This window comes from Eucyclogobius newberryi, unplaced genomic scaffold (genome assembly GCF_026437365.1).
Source record: "Eucyclogobius newberryi isolate DKJ021-1_F unplaced genomic scaffold, fEucNew1.0.hap1 SCAF_21, whole genome shotgun sequence".
In the NCBI taxonomy this organism is placed as follows: Eukaryota; Metazoa; Chordata; class Actinopteri; order Gobiiformes; family Gobiidae; genus Eucyclogobius; species Eucyclogobius newberryi.
The window spans coordinates 10,151,367-10,167,130 of NW_027315846.1; the positions used below are offsets into that span (position 1 = coordinate 10,151,367).

General features: G+C 41.7%; 1 protein-coding gene and 1 long non-coding RNA gene across 2 annotated transcripts; one reads left to right on the plus strand and one right to left on the minus strand.

Moving 5' to 3' along the window:
• Positions 1–18: 18 nt before the first annotated feature.
• On the minus strand, positions 19–14,544 carry alms1 (ALMS1 centrosome and basal body associated protein). Its single transcript, XM_072457236.1, has 19 exons — positions 14,482–14,544; positions 13,991–14,087; positions 13,757–13,874; positions 11,951–13,676; positions 11,706–11,859; positions 10,306–11,363; positions 9,528–9,699; positions 8,574–8,689; positions 6,744–7,668; positions 6,401–6,505; positions 5,781–5,936; positions 3,780–4,513; positions 2,658–2,775; positions 2,290–2,490; positions 1,184–1,410; positions 838–1,003; positions 693–750; positions 441–540; positions 19–108 (listed from the first exon to the last, which is right to left on the minus strand). The coding sequence occupies exons 1-19, from the start codon at positions 14,494–14,496 to the stop codon at positions 64–66; spliced, it is 6,291 nt and encodes a 2,096-aa protein (XP_072313337.1). The 5' UTR covers positions 14,497–14,544; the 3' UTR covers positions 19–63.
• Positions 14,545–15,031: 487 nt separating this feature from the next.
• Positions 15,032–15,379, plus strand: LOC140370774 (uncharacterized). Its single transcript, XR_011928395.1, has 2 exons — positions 15,032–15,133; positions 15,326–15,379. It is a non-coding gene; the product is annotated as an uncharacterized lncRNA (long non-coding RNA).
• The last annotated feature ends 385 nt before the right edge of the window (positions 15,380–15,764 follow it).

Below are 15,764 nucleotides of genomic sequence, written 5' to 3' on the forward strand. Positions count from 1 at the left end.
AACCATAATCTTTAAAATTCTAACACATAAATAACACATGACACAAGTACATTCAGGTAGTTATTAGTTCCAGGCTAATCTTTTACCCAGGACATGGTTTGTGATTTTCTGAAAGCAGAAAAACAGACAGTTAAAACAATAAAAATGTGCATAAATATAACAAACACTATATTTAACGATTAAGCTTTAGTATAATTGTTACAGTATTATCCGCACTTTCATTTTCTCAAAAAACTACAGTGCTCCTTATATATATAAATTCTGGTTGTGCTTTTTTGCAATTTTGCGTGGTACACGACACGTTTTGTTTTGCTTAGTGCGCCTTATAGAGCAGTGCCCCTTATATATGAAAAATTATCAAAAATAGACCATTCATTGACAGTGCGCCTTATAATGCAGAAAATACGGTAGTTTAGGTGATGGTTTCTGTGCTCTCTGACCTTGTTGTAGAGTTGAGCGTTGAGTCGATACGATCTGTACTCTGCTTTCCGTCGCTCCTCCTCTTTCCTGCGCCGCACCTCGGGAAGGGTCTCGTAAATCCTTCAACACACACATTGATCATTTTCATCTTTTACTGACACTACAGACTTTCCTCAAAAGCTGTGCGAGAAAAATCTAACCCATAAGCAGCATTAGGTAGTTACAATTACCATCAATTGTACCGGTATAATAAATGTTCCCACGTTACTTACTGTTTTGACCTTTGGATCATCTCTTTTCTGGGCACAGCTCTCCTCAACTGGGCAGTAACTTTGAAAACAGAACACAGATTAACATTTGCACTTAAACGGAAAAAGCTGAACGAGTGCATTTTGCCGGCGAGCGTTGCGTGGTCACCTGCAGGTCTGGGCGGCCTCCCTGGTCGTCCCGGCTGAATGAACAGCTCCTCTCTCTCCTGGTGGAACAGGGCCTGCAGTCGCCGCTCCTCCACATGCAGCGCCAGTCTCTCCAGCCGCCGTCGAGACCGCGACACAAAACCGGGACGTCCCGACAGCAGCGCGTCCTGAAACCGGCAGAGAACACAGAGGACGTGCGCCACATTTTAGCTTTTCGGTTTAAGCAGACGACCCAGTCCACATGTAGTTACTCAAATCTACAAAGTGATTCTATAGTGTGTTATTGATGATATATAACGGTTCCACGACACATTCTGAAGGATTTGAATGGTGTTTTGAGTGCAGACCTGCAGGTTGACTCGAGACACAGATGAGCGGTTCTTTCTGGCTGGATCGGTGTCTGTTTGCGGGGTGTTTCTCTGCTCCTGCACGAGTCTCTGTCGGAGCGGTTCTCTCCACGCAGACTTTGTGCTCGCGGGTTCAAACCAGGCGGTGCTCGGCCTCCGCTCCTCCGGCTCGTTCTCTTTATGAGCCTCTGCTTTCAGCTCCTCAGCGGAAATGAACCAGGAAACACCTAAACGTCACAAAAAAGTGAAATATATAAGTCTAGGTAGATGCCTATAATTAGAGGGTTTTCAATAGAAACTAAATTGACCCTTACAGTTGTGGGACATGCTTAAAGTGTTGTTTTGGATTTATAACATATTTACACATGTTTTAAGGATTTTGAAGCATTTTTAGGTCAATGGGACTAACTTAAGAATGCGTTATGTGTTACCGGTAGAAGCGTGCTAAAATAAATCGATATATCGTGATACTAAATTTGGTGATACAGAATCGATATCATGGGCTGCTGTATCGATAATCGCTGAGTACTTTTGGTATATTTTCATAAAATGATTTTGTGACAGAGCAATAACTTTGTTGCTTCTTTAGAGAAATAAAACATTTGACATATTAACCATTTTGATGATTAAAAAGGGTGTATGTCATATTAAGCAATGTTAAAATGTATTGGGTTCTTACACAAATAGTGACATTTCTTACACAAATAGTGACATTTCGCAGAATATAATATGCAATATATTGTGCTGTTATTGTATATCGTATTGTGTGTCGTGAGGAACCCTGCGATTCCCATAGTCATAGTTATTGGTTTCCCCAGACAACAGTATCGGTCCAATATTGAAAATGTGACCGATATTTGGCAAGAAATGGATACATATTTTTTTTTCAAAAGTTAAATGTTAATGTACGACCTTTACCATCATTTAAACATACATTTGTGGGCCTTGCTATAGATTTCAATTTAATATCTGTATCAGAAAATATCAGTTATCGGCCTGAACAGCAGGTCAAATATCAAATACTGGCAAATAAAAACAAAAGATATGATGTTATGTTGTTTGATTTACTTGATTTAAGATGATAGCACCGGTACTCTTGGTCTTACCGTGTGGATATCGCTTTGAGGGGCCGTTGTGACGACTCTTCTTGTGTTTTTGGGTCTTGGACGAGGCCCCTCTGAGGGTTTTGTGTTCTCGGTCCAGACTGGAGGACGAAGAGCTCCGCCCGACGTCGCCTGGAGATGGAAACGTGGTCCCGACGTCTCGAGTGTGACGCCGCGTCCCGTTACTGACGATCTCCAAATCACCTGCGGGAAAAGAAACAAAACAACATTCAAAACCTCTAACTATGAGAACAGAAACACCTCAATATCAAAGGACAAGCAGGAAATACAACAAAAGTAAGAATTTAAGAAAGAGAAAACATAATAATTATCTGTGGAAGACCAGATATTTTGTTACTTTTGTTACTTACCTGTTTGAATGCCTTTTGAGACCTGTTTGACGGCCTTTTTAGAGACCAGAGTTTTGGAGGGGCCGCGATGCAGAGGAGGAGTGTAAGTGCAGGCCGATGACACCGAATCAACAACCACCTGTAAAGAATTGTTGTATTAGATTAAATATATCAACATTTTAATCATAATTTCAGATGTCAGGCGAGGGCCAATACATAATTCTACGGAAGATTAACTGTTTTTGAAAGAAATATCCAAAGTCCATCCATCCATCCATTTTCTACTGCTTGTTCCCTTTCGGGGTCGCGGGTGACTGGAGCCTATCCCAGTGACTTCGGGCCTTAGGCGGGGTACATCCCGGACAGTGGCAAACTTGTCGCAGGGTTAACACATAGACATAGACGTTACAGACAATTATTCACTCTCACATTCATTCGCTAGGGCTAATTTAGAGTCACCAATTTTGCCTAACACATGCATGTCTTTGGACGGTGGGAGGAAGCCGGAGAACCCGGAGAGAACCCACGATAACACGGGGAGGACATGCAGACTCCACCCAGAGAGATCACGCTAACCGCCTTTGCCACCGTGCACCCATCAATATCCAAAGTCATTGTACATTATTATCCACAAACCCATAATTTATATATATTTGTTTATTAGTAATTGGCTCAATGTCCTTCCAAGTGACAACAAACATGTCTTCCAGAAGCTATTGTGAAAAAAATATTTCACCTTTGTTTATTTAATATGCTGACAGAGAAGACATTAAACTTTGTGTCAGTTTTTGTTTCATGTGTATAATTCCAGTCATGATAAATAAGGTCGACAAATCTGCAATCTGACAGTTAAACAGCAGATTCTACCAGCCAATTGATAATAAATAAGTTCAGCTGTGAATTCATTAATCTATCCATCCATCCATCCATTTTCTACCGCTTGTTCCCTTTCGGGATCGCGGGTGACTGGAGCCTATCCCAGTGACTTCGGGCCATAGGCGGGGTACATCCTGGACAGTGGCCAACTTGTCGCAGGACGAATTCATTAATCTAATATATTTTAAATGTGTCTCATTATCACACAAACAACAAACAAAAACAGAGTAGTTCACGTTCACACTGTTTAAGAGGAGTGGCACTTACAGAAGACTCCTCGTTGGTGCTGCTCTCTGGGGTCGTGGCCTCTTGCTCTTGCTCCTTCTGTTTGCTGATGGCAGAGTACAGTTTACTCAGACTGGAGCTGCTCTTCAGGTTCCTCTGGACTCGCTCTGCCCCAAACGCTCGGATCAACCTCGCCGTATCCACCGTGGACATGGACGCGGAGGACACAGTATCTGCAGAAACATCTTGCTCGGCTTCACTCCAACGCTTCAAGTTGTCCGAATCGTGCCTGTATCGAGACTCCGTTTCACTTCTATTATGAATCTTTTCTGCACGTCTTTGCCTTTTTAGCTCTCTCAAATCACCCACGGTTCTAGATTTGTGAACTTCTTGATTTGATGTCTCGAGCTCTGATGTGGAACTGTCCTGTGTTCGGTGTATAATTCGTGAAAGGCGCTCCAGACGCTCCAACAGTGAAACCTCCCGCTCTTCAAATGCTCTGGACTCCTCTTCGTCCCTCCGGCGCTCACTAAACCTTCGCCAGAGTTGGTCCAAGTTGCTGATGTTGTGTTCGGAGGGGGGAGGCAGCTGGTGGTCCTGGTAGGGCTGCCGTTTGGCTCGGTCTTGCGGTGTGTGTGTGAGGAATGAGATTGGACTGGTGCCTTGGTCTCTGGAGGGTCCCGGGCGGAGCTCCGTGTCTGGTAAAGGCACTCGGGTGAAGGCGGGAGAGACGGGGGACGTGGGCTTTGGAGTGTGGGCCGGGCTGTTTACTGCAGCTGAAGAAGTGGAAAAACAAAACAAACACAAAAAAATAATGAATTTAAATACATCGGTGTAATCCCTCATTCGTCCAGGCGTGTTCCATAGTAGAAAAAGCTTCAGTTGTAGTCATCTACTTTTTCAAACTGAGTCCAGATGACTACAACTGAAGCTTTTTCTACTATGAATTTAAATACAGTATATAAACTTTCACCAATTAAACAGCTTTCGACCAAAAATGTTTGACAAATGAGTTTTATCACAGCTCATTTGTAAATAATAAGAAATATAGATCAAGGTACCTGTCGTTGATGATCTTGTGCATAACTATTATAAATATTGGCAATTCAATATCTATAAAACTTAATTGGTTTATATTAGTCTTAACTATTTAATTATTACCCAACTTCTAACTCCTAAACCTAAACTCTTAAGTATTTACTCTTTTTGGCCCAAATCTGAGTCTCATTTCCTCGTGGCGTGGACTGCCGATTAGTCCTGCCACGTATCAATCATAGAACACACCTACTGCTCACCTGCAGCGCGTCCGGCTCGTCCCAAGGAGAGAAGCATGTTTTTGCGTGTCTAAGCGCATGGATCTATCATAATATAGTTCCCTCAGTGTACAGGACTAAATTAAGACGGAGAAAGACAGTAGCTATAAGTAGTAAATTCTGTTTGCGCCCCAAGAAGGTTTATTGTAAAAGCAAAACACACCTCTACACGCTGTCTTCCTCTAATTAAACATTTCATCTTTTCAAACTTGTAAGAAAGGGCCGTGTGAGTTTCAATGTGACACTTTGGGAAGAGAGCTGATATCGACCTGCTTCACTTTTGTGTCTGAAAATCTGATCAAAAGCTGTGCAAGTGGCCAAAGAATACATACATGTGAAAAGTAGTGAAAAGGATCCATGAGCTAGAAATGAGTTAGAAAGGTTCAAATACCTTCTTCCTTATTTCCTTATTTCACTGTTTGAAAATGAGTTACCCCAGCTTTATGTTATTACTAAAACACCAGTAATTAAAAAGCAATAGTGCTATTTAAAACATCTAAAGTACATGTATAAATAATGTTTTGAAAGGAATCAACAGGTAAAAACAAATAGCATCCATGTCTTAAATATACCTCAAATGCTTCAAAACATAATCTATTTCACCCTGCATCAATTTGCTTGATGCTTGTTGTATAAATTACACGTTGAACCAATGTGCTGCCAAAATATGCCACATATTGTACATCAAACCTTCATTCTCTGTGTGTTTTCCCTGTAGAATCCAGCTCACCTCTGTGCTCCAGCTCGCTCATGGTGACGCCTGGTGTGGTCGGCCTCTTGCTGTAGATCCCCTCCGCGTGTCGGATGGTCACTCCTCGGTCCAGACCTGGGTCCTGATGTCCCAAAACGTCACTGCTGAAGTGCGGCGGGCGAGCGTCATCCGAGCCTGGGCAAAACAACAGCACTGCAGTTTCAAAACGATGCACATACTCTTCTCATCTGCGTGAATCCGTTTATAAAAAGCAAAAAAAAAAACAAGTGAAGATGCAGGTTTCTTTTGCTCTGCGCTGGGGCCCCTCTGCTGCTTTTGTCTGCATGGGCCCCGGAACATGAATAATTAAAGACCCCTCTGGTGTGGGTTACAAAGGACCAGCTGCTCCACCACCAACCACAGACAAATGACACCTGATGTATTCCAAAAATCCAATTGCAAGATCAAGTTAAGAATAATTTGCTTGATTTAAACATCAATAAGTCTGCCAATTACGGCCAGTCATTTCCCCCAGGGATTTTATTGTTTGTCAGCTATGTATTTGAATAATTACACGTCATTTGGCAATCAGCGTGAAAGAAAAAACACGCTTACAGCTCTTGCAGACAGAATAGAATTGACATTAAAACCGAACATACCAGTGTGGGTGCTCTCCATAGAGGTGTTGTTGGAGGTATCGGCTTCGGTTTGTGGGACATAGAAAAGCTCCTCGCTGCCGCTGGGTTTGTACGGCAAAAGGTGCACTGCAACCGACAAGAGAGTCCTCAGAATTTCTATAGACATATCCTGCGTTTATGACTACATTATTACAATTATATTTCATAGATAAAGCTAAATGACACTATATCTGGTTAAGGTTGAATCGTCTTTTATGAGTTTTCTTTACTTTTCCGTCCCTCTGGTAGCTATACATCATGGAAATATATACTTAAAAAGCTAGTATTACAAGCCCAAACTAAAATATACAAACTCTAAACCTACCAGTTGTTGAGTCCACAGCGAAAGGCTTGGGCGACACCTGAATCGCAGACGTCACTCTTTGCTGCTGCATTAAACTCCTGTTGGTCTCGCGTCGCTCTCCGCTTTTGGGAACTTCTTGCCATTCGGGTGGACTGGACAGACCCACTCCTTCGTCCGGACTGATGGACGTCGAGGGAGAGTGTCTGAGCGGGATGAAGTGTTTTCGGGGGAAATTGACATCTCGGGTGACCACTGAAGCGGTATGATCCACTGGTTTTGGCGACAGGAGGAGGCGGACTTGCGAGACGTGGCCTGATTTCGCCGTAACTTGTTCGCCGTTCCTAGACGATTCGGTAATTTCAGCTGTTGTGAAGAACTGTGAACGGTTTTCTTTTGTTTTATCTTGCTCCAAACTCATTGAAGATGCAGAGGGAAATTCATGGTGTCCGCCTACTGTGTCTTGCCTTACGGACGGTTTGGCGTTCTGATTTAGGACAGGACTTTGCGCTGCTATTTCATTCCTTTCTTCGCGTTGACTTTGCTCATCTTTATCCAGTGTTGTGGAAACCCGTTTGTTGTCTTCTTCTATCGTTAGCTGGTTTGAATGCAGCGGCTCCGAGCTGGGGCTTCTCGGAGGAGCAGGGGAAGTTGAGGGAGTGGGTGAAGTCGACCGTCGGGAAGTTGAAATTGTGATTGACGTCAGTGCCTTTGTTTTGGGAAGATTAACGCCTTCTCTTGCAGCAATTTCCCTAACTTTACTCTCGATGATTTCTTCTCGTTGTGGCGCGTTAAGCAGTGGGACAGTTAGACAAAGATTCTTCGACGGGTCAGGCTGTATTTTCTTGATTTTGTAGATGCCGGCCTCTGTTTGATAGAGCAGAGCTGGTCCTTGTGGGTCTCGAAGGCTTGACGCGGCACTGCTTTCTGTCTCTGTGCTGGCGTAGCCCTGGAATGGAAAGAAAAGAAGTCAATCTATGTTTAAGCCATTATGGACAGTGAGAGTAGTAGACAGAAATACTATGCCAACTTTGATTGTGTGTGGGGCCAATTTAAAGATGTCATACTGCATTTGAAAATGTCAGTAAGCAATTAGCTCCACTTAATCAATAGTATTAGTTTTTAGTCAGGGGGGTCCAAAATATGGCCCGGACGTCAAATGTGGCCCTCAGACACATTTTTGTTGGCCATCAGGTTTCCTGCTAAACAGGCTCAAACAACCAAAAGTAGTATTATTTAATGTAATATTGAAATGATTATGCAATTAAACCCTAAATAACAAAAATGTTGATGTTATAAAGATATAATATTAATGTTCAAAGCCTCGTTAAAGATCTGGAGGCTCATCAAACCTCCATCAAATGCAAAATGTTGGCCCTTTGCCTTGTATATATTCGGCCCTCAGTGAAAAATGTTTGGACACCCCTGACAAAAACCTATAACATATTATTGGAAATCAACAGTAGCAGTAAATTGGAAAACTGTCAATCCAAACTTACACTGCAGACCATTCAAATATTTAAGAAATAAATAAATGATATAAAATAACAGACCACACATAGAGACTAAATACAATTTTGGCTTTTACTCCAGCAAAATGATGCTAACTGGAAAGCGTGGATGTTGCTCCCAATTTGTACTTATAAATCACCCAGTGCCATCACAGCAAACTAAAAACAGCAAAAAGCTTTCAAAAAATCAAATCAGAAAATACAATCTACACAGTTACCTTTGACGAGACACTTGAACTGCTCAAACTTTGAAGGAATTGTTAAAAGAAATTATAAATTAAGTAAACCAATTAAAAAGTAAGACATTGGCAGAATTGACAAATGACTCATGTGTCTGTTGTACCAGTTTTGGGTTTTTCAGTAACAGCTCTCGCTTGATTTCTTCAATTCTTCTTCTGTCTTCTGGGTCCAATTCCAAAGGTTCACAATTCTGACCTGAAATCATCTGCTTGATCCATTCTGGGGAAAAAAAGAATGAAAGTCAAAAGATGAAAATGACCCTAGCCGACCCCAAGCACAAGACTGACCAGAGCTCAGATAGGCAAATAATTAGCAATCTGCCACAAATAATGTATAGTCTAGAGAGATCAAACAACTCTACAGAGGGTCAGAATGTGTGAAGAAATGCAGATCTGTCCCATTGTTTAGGGAGAAGACTCTAAATGCTCACCAAACTCACCAAATTTGCTGTGTTTTCAAATGTTACAGGTTCAACTACAACTGTTATAATGTGCTTGAACTAAAATGATTAAACTTATAGATGTCCTGCTGTCATGTATATGATGTAATTGAGTAATTGCCTAATAAAACAGCCACTAATAGTTTTTGTAGTCCTTGATTATTATAGTTGCCAACCGCCATTAAAAGTAACAAGAACAACAACCCCCTGGTGTTGCTTTTAATGGCAGTTGGCAGCGAGCTGAAAAGGTGCATTTACCGCCACCCACTTAGTTGTACGTCTTCTGTAGACTTCGAGGCCCGAGGCTTGGACTTTATTTTTTTTATTCTTTAGACTTTATTCTTCTTCTTCTTTGGCGTTTTATGGCGGTTGGTATTACATTACCACAACCTAATGTAGTTGTACGTCTTCGGTAGACTTCGTGGCCCAAGGCCCCTAGACTTTATTATTTAGACACCAAACATAAAATATAAAAGAATGTCAAGGACTTTTGATTTGTTCAATTAAGTCAGTTTGATAGTCAGCCCCATGTGCAAGAGAACGTGCGTGAGTGTGGGAAACCACAGGCCAAACACAATGTACTGGCCGTGGGCCTCTCTCTGTGGTCAAACTTCTCACCTCTGGCTCTGCTCTCCTCCTGGTCCACACTGCTCGTACTCGACACCATTGTCGCTGGAGACTCACTTTGCAGTAACTTTGCTACTCGAAACGCCAGTGAGCTCTCGCTACTCCTGCTGCTCACAGAGTCCACTGGGATGGGGGACGAGGTGGTGCTCTGCACAGGACTGTTCTGTGGTTAGAGAGGACAGACTTAATATTGTACTTTCATTTACGATTACAACTTTCATGGTAGGTGGGAGATTTCTTGGAACACATTTATGAGATTCTTCCAGTTTACAAAAATTATAATTAGGAAGGAATAGAACATCCGAGATTGTGATAGTTTGCCTGAAAGTTAATGAAAAAGTAATTTATTCAGTGCACCTACATTTTGAATGTCTTACAAAACAGTAAAGGGTATTTTTATGGTTTCTAGTTTCTTATATTACAATAACGGATTGGATGAATGAATCAATCAACTTAATTTCTATGTTATTCTGAATGTTTTATTATAAATACTTGTTTCTGCAATAGAAATAGGTCAATGGGACGATATGTTTATCTATGATCGATTGCTCCTTCATTCAAGTATTGCAAGTGGTGCTGCTTTTTCCATAGACCCAGTGAAATAAATTAGATTTGTCAATACTCAGGAAGTCCATCTTCACAAAATTGATTTTGTGAAAATTGAAAATTTTATTACTGCTGTAAAACCTAATACCAGCTATTGTCCCACCCATAATCTACAATGTTAATCTTTTTCAGTTTTACCCTCAGCACAATATAAAATTTGTACCTGTGATGTCTCCTGTGAATCCTCCAGTGAAGCCTGCCGTGAATCCTCCAGTGAAGCCTGCCGTGAAGCCTCCTGTGAAGCCTGCAGTGAAGCCTGCCGTGAAGCCTGCCGTGAAGCCTCCTGTGAAGCCTGCAGTGAAGCCTGCCGTGAAGCCTGCCGTGAAGCCTCCTGTGAAGCCTGCAGTGAAGCCTGCCGTGAAGCCTCCAGTGAAGCCTGCCGTGAAGCCTCCTGTGAAGCCTCCTGTGAAGCCTGCCGTGAAGCCTCCTGTGAAGCTTCCGGTGAGGTCTCCTGTGAAGCCTCTTTACTCTGCTCTGGGATAGTACCGGTAGTTACCATGGCAACGGAGGGGGGAGGCGGCTGTACTTGGGGCTGTGGCGGGACACTATCAGTAGGCGCGGCGCTGCACCCCTCAGGCTCTGCTCTCTGGACAGACTTGTTCAGGACTAAAGATAAACCTGCGCTTCTACTCACCACACCACTTTGCCGCGCCGTTACTATATTTTCTCCACTTGTGAGTCTTTCCCTTGCCGTCAACACAGAGTCCGACGAAGACCTGGTCCAGAGAGGGGAGCTTTGAGATTTGGACTCTTCTGTAGTAAAAGCAGAGGCAAATGAAGCTTCCCTTTTTGGTGAGATAAATCTATCAGACGCGGTTGATGACCTGGGCGACACAATAGCTTCGGCTTGACTGAGTAGCATACGTATGTCTGAAAAAGCACCAGAGCTAACAAAAGAATTCTCTGCATTTTGCTCTGTACTTGAACCCTGTTGAAGCAAGTTTTCATCAGCCTCCTGGTCTAACGATGGTCCCGCATTGACTTGCGTTTGGATGCTGTTCCTCTGTTGCTGGCTGGAGTGGTCTTCAGTGTGATGAGTGTGAAGTTTAGGGTCACTTTGAACTGCTGCGGATGCCTCAGAGGAGGAAGAGGAGACTGGCGTAAAAAGATCTTGTCTGATAACTTCTGTACTCGGGGGAAGTGGAGTGAAGTCAATGGACATGCTAGAATCCATTGACTGGAGACTGGACCTGGAGAACTCTGCTTTATGAGGAGTGCCACCTGCAGGTTAAAAGAGTTAAATTGTAGTTTTAGTGGATTCAGAGCCGTTTATAATCATGTTATTCTCACTATCTACATATCATTTTGACTCATCATTAAATAGCTTTAATTGATACGTTTCTGTTTTGTAGCATTACTTATATAAAACAAGTTTATCAAACATTAAAAAGTTAAGAAAAAGATTTAGCACTAATAAAAACACATTTTTGGATCATATTATTTTCATAGTGCAATCTCTTGTACCTGCTGCTATATTTGGCCTATTTAAATGAAGTTGACTTTGTCCTCAATTTCTTATTAACTTATTATTATTATAATTAAATGAATATTTTGGTAACGTACCTTCAGAAGGCTGGATGCTTTTAGTGGGAGTAGATCCCTTAATTGTACCGAGTTCTGAGGGAGAAAACTCTGGCTCTCTGATTGGTCCTCTTGGGGAGAATGGTGTGAGGATGGTGGAGGGAGACTGATTAATGCCCAGATTTTTTAGATATACCTGCAAGAAACACAAGATATGTGCTTGAACGTTGATTAAATATCACGCACGGAAGTTTATCTATATGTAACATTCGTATAGGAATATTTACCGGGATTCTTTCTTCGATGTTTAACTCTCGAGGTTTGTGCTGAGGGGGTGGCGTGGACAATTTTGCCGTCCAATAAGGATCATAGTTATCCACTTCTAGGCTGACAGAGGACGTCCCGATAGAAGTGGCAACTTTCTGTCCGGAGTTGGAACTGTCCTGAGAATTAGAGAGCGTCACATCGCTAAACTGCCCCAGACTAATGACTACAGGTGACAATTCTATCTCATCGTTTTGATTCTGAATATCCACATCCTCTGTATCACTTTTCTCTATGCGTGACTCCGTAGCTTGCTCCTTCTTGACTGACATTACAACTGTGCTGAGAGATGAATGAGATTGGGACCTGTTAAACGGAGAAGCTGACTGTGTAATTGCTATGTTATCACTGGGAGCGCTGCCCACTGCCTCCTCTCTCCTGGGAGAAGAAGAAGCAGAAATATCCGTAGAGGGATTTTGTGCAACATTTTGACTCGTTTGAACAACTTGCTGACTGAGGATGCGGTTCAAGCTGTCCGAAACGGCGTCGTAAGCTTTCTTTTTCGGAGAAACGCCAGTAAACCCTTTTAGCGCCAGGGAATCAAACAGAGACGACTTGCCCGAGCTTTGATTCGCCCTCCAAGCATCGACTTTCTGCATGTAGTTGAGACTCGGTAAAGACTGAACTTTATCACAAGTTGGTTCATCTCCACTTTTTTGTTTTGTTTCCATAAAAGGCGCAGAATCGAAAGGAGCTGATGTGTCCGTGCTGGTTTGAACAGAGCTTTCCTTTGGGGATTTGATGTCAGAAAGTTGCTGAAATTTAGACTTGACATTAGATTTGGAAGGAGTTTTAAAAATACCAGGAGTGGACTGTGACTGTGGTAGGAAGCCGAGATAAGAGCCATCAATGCCAGTTTGATTTCCCGAAGACCATAAATCGTGTTCTTTGAGTTGTCTGAGTCTTTGTGGAATTCCTGTAGAAATCGGTCCAGTGGACAATGCACTGCTGACATTTTCATTGCCTGAATCCTTAAGCTTAGGGATCCTGGATGGGAAAGGCGTGGCATGCCCTTTTGTCTTGTTTTGTGCTTCACCACTTTCTTGACTGTTGCGCCTCTGAATATCCAACAATTCTTGCAGTAAATCTTCACTACTGTCATCTGGTTTAGTGCAACGAGGCCCAACAGATACATTAAAAACATCAGAGAAACGTGTTTTAGACTCATTTATATATGAATCTCTGCTTGATTGCGGTTGGTGCTGGGAGACAGAGGCTTCACCTGGAGGACCCTCTCGAATAAGGTTTGCATGAGGTTTGTCTGCACTTTTAAACTCTTTTGTTTCAGATTTTTTGGAAGAATGAGTGCTACTATTGCTGTTGCTGCTGCTGCTGGGCACGCCGACATCTTTCTGAAGGATCTGCAGGAGTTTTTGCGCTGGGACATCCTTGTTCAGAAAATAAGTATCTTTTTCCAAATTGCTGCTGAAAGTAACTTTGGATACAATGTCCAGTTCTTCCTCTGTTATAGGAGCCAAATGTGCATGTTCTTCCCTTATGTTGACACTCTTTGGAGATAAACTGTGCTGTGACAGGGAACCACAGCTACTTTGGGCTTCTTCGGAAAGAACAGTCATTTCTGAAGCTAAAGGATGCTGGCTTAAAGATGTCTGGTCCAGTGTCTGAGAGGTGAACTCGTGAAGTGGGATTTGAAACCTCTCAGAAGCCACTGACATGTCTGGATAAGCCCTTAAAATAAAACATAATGTAAGAAAGCTGTGCCTGAATAAAAAGGGTTTTGCTGCACTAAGTGGATCAACAAAAAGTACCTTAAAGGAGCAAATTCCATGTCACTTTGACGAAATAAAGAAGAGTCTGTGTTGTGCTCCATTCCAGAGTATGAAGGCACCAATGACAGAGCAGGAGACAGGTTACTCTCCTGGAAGGCTAAGATGTAACATCAAAAATACAATTATTTAAACATACAGCCATGACAGTTCAAACCAGATAGCCAGATAATTATAAGACAAATGTTTTAAACGGGCAATATACAGTAAGGTTACCAAAGTGTGGAGGGCTTTCCATCTGTTGAAACCTGCTGTCTGTCACTCTCTGCTGTCTCTGGTCCTGAAGCTTTGAGTCTTCATCAGACAACACCCCCTGAACACACAAAACACGATGAATAATAACAGAATAGTTGCATGATGTCCAGTTATAACAATATATCAAATGAGACGCAACAGGTTACTGCAGTATCTGGAGACACACTTCATTGATTTGCAGGTCAGAACGTTCTGGGCTGATTTAAAATGACTACATGAGAAAGGGGCAGCAGTGCGTTATCTATATGAAATTTTGCTTCTGATCTTCCTGAAATCAACACAGCTAACATTAACGTCACAAAAGTTAGCTAGCTTGTTAGCTTGCAGCAATATAGCGCGGTTAAAATTCGCTGCAGCGGTGGTCCAGATAACACCAAACACAGATGCAAGTTTGGTATTTGGCACAAGTGTTTCTATCGCGCTAAGAACACAGTAAAAATATTTAAAAGTACTTGTAAAGGGTCCATGATGTTGTTGTTGTCCGCCGCCACAAGAGCCGCGCTTCCGCCGCCCTGTTTCCAAGGAGCGTTGCTAGGTCACGTGACTGGATGAGAGGCGGTGGATTTAAAAATTCTAAAAAATAAATATTTTTTTATTACGTTATAATTCGATGATAGTATTATTTTAAAATAACTACTATTTGGTAATACGTGTTATCACGTTGTTACTGAAATATTTACTTTTTAAAAACGCATCCGTGGTGCCTTAAACTGTTACATATGTATTTAACATATTTACTAGGCAGGAGGATCTATATTACATGCGATTCAAGAACTGTAATAATTATTTTCATTCAACTGTTTATGCCTACAATATGGCTGTGTGTTATTTGGTCCAATCACTCATTCTGTATATATAAAAAATATAAAAATATAACCCCATGTTTTTTTCTCGTGCTTTTTGTCCAATCACAGTAAAGCTCCAGAGCCACGGACTCGAACGATCCAATCAAAACAATTCCCTTTAAAACTGGGAGGCGTGGCCGAAGGGGCAAAATTACAGTTCAACCGGAAATCATAAACAAAATCAAAATATCACTTCAGGCATCAGTACGGAAAAGTACAATTATTAACACAATGCCGAAAAAGAAGACCTTTGTAAGAGGTAAGAAAATACGACTGAACCAGATCAGCAACGTTGTTTTAGGGAAGCTAGCTAGCTAAACTGAACAAGCTACTCATAAGATTAGCTAGACACGCTTGGGCCTGTAATGTATAATGTTAATCCCACATTTTAAAACTTCGTGCTTCTGTGTATTTACTCAAATAATCTGTGTTTTTCAAATGTTATTCACAGCGACAACTCGACCGCCGAGGTTTCGAGAAGACTCCACACTCATGAGAACACACGTATGATTCATAGTGTCATTGTTTGCTCTAAAACTAGATTTTCAAGTCTATTTCGGTGTAAATCTCTGTTTATAAAAGAGACTGAAGACACCTTATACTTATTTACTTATGCTTATTTATTTGTTTTAAAATATGCCACTGTACATTCTTCTTACAGCTCCTTTTTATTATCTCAACTATAGACTACGTGTCCCCCATAAAAAGAGCAAATATAAAATCCCTCTAAGCTCAGCAAGTGTTCTCCTGAAAAGAATACTTCTTTATTTTCCTATGCCAGCAATTTGTATTAAATGTAGTCCTTACTAGTTACAGGCAGTGTAATGAGTTTTATAGATTTTACATTCATTTATTAAAGTAAATTGAATTACTTGAAACTGAAGTAGAAT